At 38.8% G+C, this 11866-nt stretch overlaps 1 protein-coding gene across 1 annotated transcript; it reads left to right on the top strand.

The window, feature by feature from the left end:
* The first annotated feature begins 17 nt into the window (after positions 1 to 17).
* Positions 18 to 11866, top strand: MFSD4B (major facilitator superfamily domain containing 4B). Its single transcript, XM_016136998.2, is given in 5 exon segments — positions 18 to 329; positions 1951 to 2119; positions 3177 to 3293; positions 4501 to 5708; positions 5710 to 11866. Coding segments are annotated over 5 exon segments (1707 nt in total). The 5' UTR covers positions 18 to 152; the 3' UTR covers positions 5746 to 11866.

The following is an 11866-nucleotide window of genomic DNA, read 5'->3' on the forward strand; positions in this document are numbered from 1 at the left end:
ACCCGGGGTGTTCCAAAGTTCGAGCTGCCGGCCCTTAATAAGGGCCGCCCTCGGGGAGGTGGCGCCAGCCTGGCCTCCGCTCGGCTTTCTCGAGGCTTCTCAGAGAAGCTGGACAGCACCAACACCGCTTCTCCCGAGCCGCCGAGCTGGAGATGGAACTGGAACACCATGGGGCGGGGGCTCCGGCTGCCGGGGAGCGGCTACTCCGGCCCGAGGCCCCGGCGGAGAATGAGCCGCAGGTGGTGGCGGGCTCCCGGCGGAGCCGCGGGGCCGGGAGCGGGCTGCGCTGGTTCATCACCGTGATCCTGTGTGCCTCCTTTCTGGGGCTGGTGAGAGCCGGGGCATGAGCAGGCGTCCTCTAGAGAACGTGGCTTTCCGAGTTCGCGTCTCGCCTCCGTCACTTGCAAACTGTGTGACCTTGGGCGCATTACTGTCCAAGTCTCAGTTTCGTAATCTGGGAAATGAACAGAACTCTAATCTTGGAGGGTTGTTGTCAATTGCGAAATTGATTTTCCTAATATAGTTCTCAGCTCCAGCAAACCTTCCTACCTCTCCTCCGTGGGTGGGGAGATGCAAAAGAGGTTAGCCACCCGAAATTATTACACAAAGTTGCTTTTCTGAAGTTTCCTCTTTCGCCAAATTCAACCGTGGTTTTTGCATATGAGGGAAATAGAGCCAGGGAGGGAAAGTGACTTTTCCGGACGACATATTTGGTTAAGTGATAGAGCCAAGAATAATCTCTCTCTCATTCTGCCCACAATTCTATGTAAAACAAACCTTCAGATCCTTCAATGTTTTTCTTAGGGCACGCTGGGAAACTAGAAGCTTCTTTTGCCAAACCCTTTAGCATTACTTGTATTGAATATTGGGATCCCGGGTAGTCCTCTGCGGAGAGTCACATTTGGTCGCTTAGCGTCTTTCTCTGAGCCACAACTGAGTCTTAGAATATTATAATTTGAAAAAAGAAAAATTATTGTAGACTCTTGGTGCGCCCTGACTGTGTGCCAGGTTCTATTGTAAGTGCTTTGAAGGCAGGAACTAATATGATTATAGCTGGAGCTCAGCTTTCCCTCCAAAGTGCATGCTTTGCATCTGTGCCCAGGCCTGCCTTTAGGGGCTGCTCCAGCTTGGGCAGGGGGCGCACTCAAGCGTTTAGAGCAGAGCAGTGCAATTAGAATCAATTGAAATGTAGACAAATTAGAAACATTTTTTTTTTTAAGTGTCTTAGGAAATTCCTCTGAAATCCAGCTTAATTTTTGCAAAAACTAAATTGTATTCGAGTAAAATTTTATTTTTAAATGTATTGTATACGTGTGTGTAATATATTTTTTTAAAAAGCCTTAAAGACTGTGTTTCTGAGGGCTTGGGGTTTTTTTTGAAGAAAAACATAGATTTAGAAACATTTACATTGCTTATCTTCTGTGTATTTTATACATGTAATTCAGAGGAAGGACCCCATCTGCATCCAGAAATACCGCTGTCTGTTTTTTAATAATGTCATAAAATGGGAATCCTATTTTTATGATTTTATAATTAAAACGTTTAATATCTAAATTCTTGTGTTATTTGTGTATGTAGTATATTTCAAAACATACAAAACTTAAAAAATTTAATGTTACATTTTATTATTAATACAAAATAGTCTTCTACGATATTGTTCAAAAAGGAAAGAGAATTGTAGGAAAAAGCCAAAAGAATTAAAGAATTTTTTTTAAATCAAGAGTTAACAAAACTAGAAAAACAATAGGAGTTGGTACACCAGAAATAAGAGTCTATAACTCTACTAGTCTAACATTGTCATCTTGAATTTTTCCTACTGTAGGACTTAAAGTGATTCCCCATGTTACACTGAAACCCCCTTTTCCCTTTTTAATAGTGAAAAAAACCCAACTGCATAGATAGGCATTATTTTAATGATTGTAAATAAAACTTTGTTTTTAAAAAATTTAGGGATTGAGTTTGGCTATAGTGGGACCGACATTTCAAGATTTGGCAGCTAATGTGAACCGCAATGTCAGCAGTCTTTCTTTCATTTTTGTGGGACGTGCCTTTGGATATTTGAGTGGCTCTGTGATTGCTGGAGTTCTTTTTGACAGTGTGAATCATTTTCTACTTTTGGGTAAGTAAATTTGCAATTTGTTTTTAAATATAAAACACACTGGCTTGCAGAATGGTTGGCAACTTAAGTGGGTAGTATTAGGTATCCTAAATGGAAATCAGGTTTCCCTGGTGCCTGTGTTCATCATGACAGTTACAAGGAATCTGTTCTGGGTAGCTCTGGAAATTTAGATTAGCCCTAGATAGTGTTAGCAATCCTTAGCCTTTCCAAATGTTGCTATAATTTAGTCACCACCCCTAAATCACATACTAGTTGTTCAAACAGCTCTGCTGGTCAGAGGTTAGGGCAGATCTGGGGTCCCCATAGGTCAAAAGTAACTCCTCGAACATGCCCAAGCTGAACCCTGGATTGAGAATGAAGGGGAGGGGAGGAGAATGGTGTTGAAAATGATGTAGGCTAAATTTTTGGTCCTGCTGCCCCATGTCAGGGACGACACCAAATTTTTCTATCTCACTCCTAAAATAGATGGCAGAGATTTTAACTTAACTCTTTTAAAAATAAATTGACATGTTTAAAGAAAGTTTGGATTATGTGATAAAACTGCTTTGGAAGTAAGGAGAATAATGTACTATTGTTGATGAATAAATAATCCTTCAAGTTCCAAAGTGGATTGGAAAAATGTATTTCTTTCATTTTCTTCCCTATTCCCCAAACTAACTTATTTAATACATTTCTACAAACTACTCTAGTAATTGCATTTTATTTTTCATTTTTATTTTTCACCTCATATTTAAAATCTTAGGTTCTTAAATATGAAACTTTTAAATAAATAGTTTTTAAGCTGTTTTTCTTTAAAACTTTGCCTTCTGGTATAATTTATAGTTTGATTATTAGTAGTGCTAGAAATGTATTTCTATTAGAATAACTTTTACAGTCCATAAAGGTTATAAAAGTTTTTAAATGAAATAACCATTCGTAGAAGTTGAACCTCTCATCTACTCATTATGGCTCAATTTTAATTTGACCTATTTTGCATCTGTTGGAGTTTTTATGATGTTGACTTGATCTATGACTCTGCACGAATATTGTTTCTTATAGCTAACTTTTATCTTCCCAGGGGTGTCATTGTCGGCTACTGCAGTTGGTCTTTATCTTGTTCCATTTTGTAAGACAGCAGTATTACTGACTGTCATGATGTCCGTCTTCGGTATTTCAATGGGCATTCTGGATACAGGTTAGTGAGCCTTTCTACTAGAAAAAGTAGAGCAGATGATATTGTCACTGTCAGACACTGACCTACCGAGTTGGTTATGGGGTCACCCATTCAGAACCACCCTTCTGGCAACTGCTCTTCTTGTCAAGTAGGGTTTTTGAGTAGCCAACCATGGAATGAATTTAAAGAATTTTGTTCTATGAGAGATTGTTGATTTACAGTATCTAAACAGGGACGTGCTCCCCCATCCCCCAATCATGTGGGTAATTACAGTGCAGATGAGTGGACTTTCATTTCAGGATAGAACTTTATTATTGTAATATGGGAAGAATTAGTGAGTTAATAGGTTAAACCAAGTTTGAAACCAGTATTTGGCTGAGGAATCATAGAAGCAACTATTCAATTTAAAATGCACTCTGTGCCTTTTGAACTAAGAGAAACCTGTGCTGTGTATTATGTTCTTTTTCTTCCTTTTCTTTCAAAAGTTTCTGCCCTCCTACAGGAGAGCCTATCCATGAATCTTGATATCTTCTAAAACCTACTGAATAATATGCATGACATTTGTTTACCCCTGAAACCAGCTTTCTCCCCCTGTTCCACTATTAGTTGATAGGTTGGGGAAATGTTTTATACTCTAGGCTTAGTTTGGTTGTGAAATTGCAGGGGGATGGGGAGAGGGACAGGGAGCGGCTTCTTGCCTTTCACCTTGCAGGTGTATAGATAGTGTACGTGTAGATGCTGCACATATCCTTGTTTCCTGTAGTAGACACAGCAGAATCCCGTAGTGTTCAGATTCCTGAACATGTATTTTGCATCTGCTATATATAATTTTCCTCAAATGGCTAACAATTGTAAGTACAGAAAGATTTGGCAATTTGGCCACTACCTGATTTTAATATATATTTTAAATATTTATAAATAACTAAATATGTAAATGTCCCCCTTGCCTCCAGCCTGGTATTAGAACCTTATTATAAAAAGCCTTGGGTGATTGAGCCTGGCTGTAGGAGGTTTACTAGTTTGTAGAATTCCATTCGTATTTGGTGTTCCAGTGCTTAGAGTTCTCTGGTGGTCGTGGTGGGTTCCTTAATCATAGAATTGACTTAGTTGTAATATTTGATAACTTAGTCCTTGTACTATGTGAAATACACTCATCTTTCTGATAGTAATGAACTATTTTTTACTAAGTTCCTATGATTAAATGATTTTCCCCATCTTTCATTGGTAGGTGGTAACGTCTTAATTTTGGCTATTTGGGGTGACAAAGGAGCCCCACATATGCAGGCCTTACACTTCTCTTTTGCTGTGGGTGCCTTTTCGGCTCCACTGCTGGCTAAATTGGCATTGGGAACGACGGTATCTGCTGAAAACCACACAGAGGCTGACTTTAACAATTCTGCCCTCAACCAGTCATCTGAAGCTGACTCAGAATCTCTATTTGGAGTACCTAAAGATACGAATTTACTGTGGGCTTATGCTATCATCGGTACTTATGTTTTTGTAGTTTCTGTCTTGTTTTTTGCTCTGCTTTGTAAGAAAAACTCAAAGTGGGAAAAAGCAAAAATATCTGCTCAGAGGTCTCGAAGAGCTAAATATCACAACATCCTTCTTTGTCTCCTTTTTATGTTCTTCTTTTTTTATGTCGGAGCGGAGGTAACATATGGCTCTTACATTTTCTCATTTGCAACCACCCATGCTAGCATGAGCGAAAGTGAAGCGGCTGGGTTGAACTCCATCTTCTGGGGAACCTTCGCAGCCTGCAGGGGCCTAGCAATCTTTTTTGCTGCATGTTTACAACCTGGAACCTTGATTGTGTTGAGCAACATTGGCAGCCTGGTGTCATCTTTATTTCTGGTGCTTTTTGACAAGAGCCCAATTTGTCTGTGGATAGCAACTTCAGTGTATGGGGCCTCAATGGCAACGACATTTCCCAGTGGTGTTTCTTGGATTGAGCAGTATACAACCATCCATGGGAAAGCTGCAGCATTTTTTGTAGTTGGTGCTGCCTTGGGAGAAATGGCTATTCCTGCAGTAATTGGAATACTTCAGGGAAAACATCCGGATTTACCTATAGTTTTGTACACCTCTTTGGGGGCAGCAATAGCCACTGCTGTTTTATTTCCCATGATGTATAAATTAGCCACCTCACCCCTTAGTCATCAACAAAAAGAACACAGAAAAAGCGAGGACCAGAAAGCTTTGCTTTCTAGCTCCGGGCTAAATGACTGTGAGGAAGAGAATGAAGAAGATGCAGAAAAATGGAATGAAATGGATTTTGAAGTGATTGAAATGAATGATACAATGAGGAATTCTGTAATAGAGACATCTAGAAATATTTTGATGGAACCCAGAGCAGAAGTCTCCAACCAATTCTACTCAAATGCATTAATGTTTGAGTTCTCTTCAGTTAATACTGGCAAGTCCTCTGTGAATCACCTTGCAAGAAACCAGAATAAAAGGGACTAACACTTAGAGAAGATGGATTTCTTTACTGACTTTGCATATTCAATCTCCAGTTCTAAAGAGGCCAGTCAGAGAAGAGCATAGCAGATTATCAACATGCTTTGGGGATCAAAATTTCTAGGTCAGAATATGGCAAATGCAAAAATGTTTTGAAATATTCTGAAACGTTCTGTAATTCTCAGTCTTTCTTAAAGAACCACTGGTCTCGTACAGCAGGATCTTATTGAGACTTGTTTGGCACGTGGCTGATTAGGTAACATTCTATGATCTTCACCTTTCAGCATGCAAAGAGCCATTTGTTTTTGAGAAACTGAGTACTGTTTTAATTTCAATAGAATGAAACCATCTATTTGAATCTCCTAGCTGAATAAATGATTAGTCATCTGTATTCTACTAGGGAAGTTGAGGAGAATCGTTTCATAAAAGAACATCTTTGAAAATAGAGATTTTTATTAGTTGCTACACCATGTCTGTAGCATTGGACCAAAGAATGCTAATGCCTCACTTGATTTCTGATTTCTATGAAGAGAACACAGAACAGGGCCTTAGAGACCTGGCTTAAGCCTTGACTAATGCTTACCAGTCTTCTGGCCCTACACTCAAGTCACAGTTAACTTATGTAGACCTTATCTCCTGATCTATAATTCTATAAATGAAAATGAGATGATTTCAAACTAGGAATCCACAAGTTTTAAAGTTTGCGTAAGATGTTTGCTAGAAATTAATATGAGTACCACCCCATTCCTCATTTTAAATGAGAAATGAAAATTGATAGCTTTAAGAATGTGCTACTGATTATGAACACGTCAGTTTTAGAGACTGTTTAATACTTTATTTGAATAGTTACCCCAAGAATACATTTTTAGTACTGTATTTCATTGATTTTTAGATGCACCTTTTTTCACATTTTTAATTACTCTGAAATTAGAATATCTAACATTGTGACAAAATTTAACTGAGTTTTTCCATATATGTATATAAAGTAATATTACATTTTAGAATCAGTGTCTTAGATTCAGTGAAATACAGTACTTCATACAATTATGGAGATTATTTTTACAGACATTTTAAAAAGAAGAAATATTTTTATGTGCTAATTTTCTCTAATTATGTTCACATGGGATTTGGAGATGCTGTGTTCTGCTTCCGACTTCAAAAGCTGTCTTAGAGTTAACTCCATTAGTAGGGCTGTGGACGAAGTCTCTTGAGGTCCTTTGCTTACCTCAGTAAGAGTCTGGGTCTGAACCTTACTGTTTCACGATTTGCTCCTCATCGAGCCTGTTTGGTAATCACTTTAGCACTGTAAATCAGGCTGCTAGTTTCATTTACAATGATGCATAGTCTTTTTCCAGTGATTGGAATACTTGTATCACCCATCCAGTGCTCCTTCCTGAGTTCGAAATACCTGGGAAACCAAAGTAATGATTAGAAAATGGCTTAGTGGCCTAGGAGTTGGGGATCATGAAGGGTACTTCGTACGAGTATAGCAAAGCTGATGTGTGCTGTTCTGTAATAAATGACTAGCACTGATGACAGATTTTGTTCACTTTACCAAGTTTTATGCTGAATAACATGTAATTTCTACCTGATTGCAATATGTCTACTTTCTCTTATCTAATGTCTATGAATTTGCCTTTGTTTTTTTTTTGAAGTGACATACAGTATCTTTCTTGACCACTGCTCATTCACCTTATTTACCTGCCACCATATTGGTTCATATCAATAATCTAACAATTTTGGAGGGAGCCAGTGGAGAAATTAACAGTAAAAGCCTCTTCTTGCCTGTTCACACTGTGTTTTTCTCTTAGCCAGAACTTGGATGTTATCTCTGCTCCATTTTCTACCTTTCCTCCAGTTGTTGGAATTTAAGCAGCAGCAGCTATCTGGCAGTTGGTAGGCTTGCGGGAACAGAGAGTCCACCTATAGCATCTACATTTAAGGGGTAGAATTTGCAACTCAGGGACAGAAGGATGGCAATAAGAACATAGCAGAAAATTTGGAAATTCACACTGGAAAATCCACTTGATTTCCACAAACCAAAATGTGAATGGCCATATGAGATTATAGGCATTGTTAAAGTTTGTTGATGTATTTTCATATTGGAAGGATAAGACTTAGTACAATTCCAAGAATTAGTATTCATCCTAATAATAAGTTCTTAAGTAAGTGCCTGCTAATATACAAGTAACCAATACTAAAGTTTTCTTATTATTGTGTAACAAATTACCATAAATTTAGCAGCTTAAAATAACAGACATTTATCTCACAGTTTCCTCGGCTCAGGAATTTGGGCATGACTTCACTGGGTTTTCTGCTCAGGATCTCACAGGGCTGCGGTCAAGCTGTTGGGTAGATCTGTGCTCCTTTGTGGAGCTTAGGGTTCTCTTCCAGGCCCAGGTGACAGTATTCAGTTCTTTGCTGTGGTAGACTGAGGTCCCCATGTTTTGCTAGCTGTCAGCTGGCACCACTCTCAGTTCCTAGGACCTCCCACAGTTTTTGCCATGTGGCCCTCACATATCCTTTCTTGACCTGGCAGCTTATCTCTTCAAAGGAGAATCTCTTGCCTGAGTATGCTAAGCTGGAGTCTTATATAACATAATGTGAATAAATACAGGAGTGACATCCCATCACCTTTGCTCTATCCTGTTGGCTAGAAGCAAGTCACAGGTTCTGCCTGTATTCAAGAGGAGAGGCTACTATAGAGATGTGACTCATTGGGGGTTGACTTAAAGTATCTGCCACACTCAGGTACTTATAAAATTAAAGTTCAGGAGAGCTAAAAAGTTTGATCAAGGGGGAAAAACCCTTCAATGGTCACTGAAAGTGATTAGAGGTATAACTCATTGAGTGTACTTGTGTGGGGATGGATGGCTCCCCATAGGCCAGGCCAACAAACATGATAGAGGAGAATTTTTTGTTGTTGTTTAACTCAGTTATGCTTTTTGTACCTTGGTATTCTACCACTGTCCTTTTAACCTATTCAAATGCAGCTTAATATGAAAGAAATAGGTAAGTTTCAGTTTAATTGCATTTTCATAGTAAAGTGCAAAAACACTTTGAGAGCATTTTGCAATTCTGTTGTTTTTTTAAGTCTTTTTAAAAATTTGTATTATGAAGATATTAAAAAGTCATGGTGGAAGATAAGGAGGTACATAAAAATGTAAGGGGAAGTATATAAGTAATTTATAATCCTAAACACTTAGAAAAGTTCTTAATATTTTTCATCAATTTAATTTCCTAAATGAAGGGTAAAAGGGTAAAAAAAGAAAATTTCCTCTACCAGATAAAGTACCAGAAACAATTTTAATTTTGTGTCCAGGGAATGTTGACAGTACAGTTAGTGGACTGGTTATTACTCTGAATTATAGATTTTTTTTTTTAATGTAATTGAGAGATCCCATTGTAGCAACATAATCCTGAAAAATATGCGAGATCCAGGTTACATGTAAAATGATTTTGTTTCAGGTGAATTCATTGTATACTCAGGATTGCTTTCTCATAACCAGAGATTTGAGTTTACCATAGCAATGTATCACTCAATCCTGCCACTTGACACTGAATCAGTAAACTAGAGCCTAGAAGTCTTAATGGAAATAGACACATTCTTCCAGGATGCCCTGTGTGTTTAAGTGCCACTTGTTTTGTTCATAGTGTTGTGAGCATGTGTGTTTGCATGTGTGAACCCACTGATATTAACCTGTTTTATATTTTCTGATATACTGTGGGGGTGCAGTGGGGTTAGAGGTGGTAGGGAAGAGAATAAAAAAGCTTAAGAAAAAGAAAAGCCCAAGGTATTATTCAAAGTTTGTGATAAGTGTTCCTTTGTTGAGGTTATTGTAGATTTAAATGCAGTTGTACATAGTGTTTTATTCAAACTTGCTGCTTGAAGGATACTTGCTTAGTAGGGTAGGAACTAGATTAGTGCTTTTCATACTTTTGGCCCATCCTCTGTGTATCTCTAGTCCAGATTCCAGAAGGAACCTGTCTGACAACTTGAATAGCTACCATCGTTCTTACTGGGTAGAGCCCAGCCTCAAGATTTGCTGGTCAGTCTATGAGTGGGCCTCTTTTGGATCGGTGCCTACTACCCTCCATTTGGAGAGTGGCCACCCCTACACTCCTTTCTTCACTGCTGTGAGTCAGGAGCTGTTATAACCAAAAGGGATGTGTACTGCAGGTGGTGATGGGCTCAATAAATATTTGCTTGTGGGTGCGTGAATGGGGTGCATGCAGATTGTTAAGCCCTGATAGTGATGGTCTGGTTCATGTTTTGAATCAGAATTGGAAAAAACAAAAGCACACCAAATTGTAGACATGTTTTCAAGAGTTTATTAGACAAGGTTAATAGTGAACTGTTTGGTTTCCATCAGAGATAAAGGCTCTGTCCTTTATCATACTTGAGTGAGATACAAGAGGATTCCCATTTTGTAAGAGAGATTTTATAGCTCTAATCTCTGTAGACCAGAAGATTTCCAAGACTTTGCATTTCAGTCATTTAACAGGTGTCTACTGAGCAGTTGCTGTGTTTAGTAAGCACCCTGTGAATACAACCAAGGCCAAGACTGATGAGATCTTTGCCTTCACCGAGCTTGTTTTACCATTTCAAGTGAGATTTGCTATGACAAGTTTTCTCTTAGCTGAAGAGCCAGCAAAGCTTATTGTAATAGGTTTTACCCAGTTCCAGAAAAGTCAGTAAAGTAGCCGAGCTCTTGTTTCCATGACATGTGCTCGTGTCTTCATTTTTAGTATTTTACATGTAGTCTTTGGGGTCATTCTTTAGAGTTTCGTAAATAGATTACTTAGCCCAGTGCAGTCAAGATGAATAGTGAAAAACCACCTAAGGCTACAGCACAGGGGTCTGACGCCAGCCTGGGGATTTGTACAGTACAGCCAAAGGGCATGGTTGTGGTTGAAAATGAACTTTGGGTTACGCCTGTGGGCCGACTGAGCAGGTTCTCATTTCTCAGTCCTTTTACTTACCACTTTCAGAGAACTTTCCATCCTGGGGATATTACTCATTTCTGAGTCCAAGCACTCTTTGGGCCTTTACCCTCGTTGAAGGCAGACTCAGATGAAAGCATTTAGGAAAGGAAACGTTTACCTACAAAGAGAGCAAGAGAAGGACTGACTGGCTTGCTAAATGAAAACACAAGTATGTAAAGAAAAAAAAGAACTGCCGAGGTTTCAAGTGTACATTAGTCTGTTCATGGTGGAAAACCAGTAACTCTCCCACATGATTTTCATTCACTAAGGTCATGACAAGTCTTCAGACTTTAGCACAGCAGAAAACAGAAAAATTGCTGGGGAGTCCAGGAAAATGTTCAAGGTTTAATTGCTTTGAGAACAGGATTAGGTGACCCTGTTACTTTTGGTTTATCTCAGAGTACAAAGTGTCTCCTGACTGTGATATGGGATGTGCTTAGTCACAATGAAGCAATGCAAAGTGACATTTTGATACTACATCTTCCAGAATTCATACCTCCAGGAGGAAAAAGGGCCCGAGGGAAAAACGTGATAGCAGCATGTATTCTTGTCACCTGGTCAAGTGATAAGCCTTTGCTCTGGTGATTTTTTAACCCTGGCTGCTGTTGGAATCATCTAGGAGTGGTCAAAAACTGATGCCCAGCATTTTTACTTAAATAAGAATTTTAATTGGTCTGGAGTAGAGCCTTAGTATTGATATTTTTAAAAGTACTCCCCAGTCATTGTAATATGCAGTTGAGGTTAAGAAGCACTGCTTTTATCAATGCAGAGAACTGGAACCTCTGTTAGTTATAGTGATTTTTAAAGGCTAATTTGAGGTTTGGTTAAGTCATCCTGCTTTTGTAGATGCTTGAAATTCTGTGCACTTTCTCTTCCTCTCCCATTTCCTATTACCTCCTGCTGCTTGATCAATTAAAGGGAGTAATCAGTACTGTCGTTTGACATTCTACCCTAATGGAAACCAAATCTGGACTTTTTGGAAGTTGCCCTTCTAGACAGGTTTTCACTAATGATTTTTATTTCGGAGCCTTAAAGAGGTTTGGGTGATCTTGTAAATTTGTTAAATCTGAATTTAAGAATGCTCACTGTTTACATGGCTTTGTACAGTGTAAAAGCTTGTTTGAATAAAATATTGATGTAAACACTGA

The sequence above is a fragment of the Rousettus aegyptiacus genome, unplaced genomic scaffold (genome assembly GCF_014176215.1).
Source record: "Rousettus aegyptiacus isolate mRouAeg1 unplaced genomic scaffold, mRouAeg1.p scaffold_m13_p_1, whole genome shotgun sequence".
Lineage (NCBI taxonomy): Eukaryota > Metazoa > Chordata > Mammalia > Chiroptera > Pteropodidae > Rousettus > Rousettus aegyptiacus.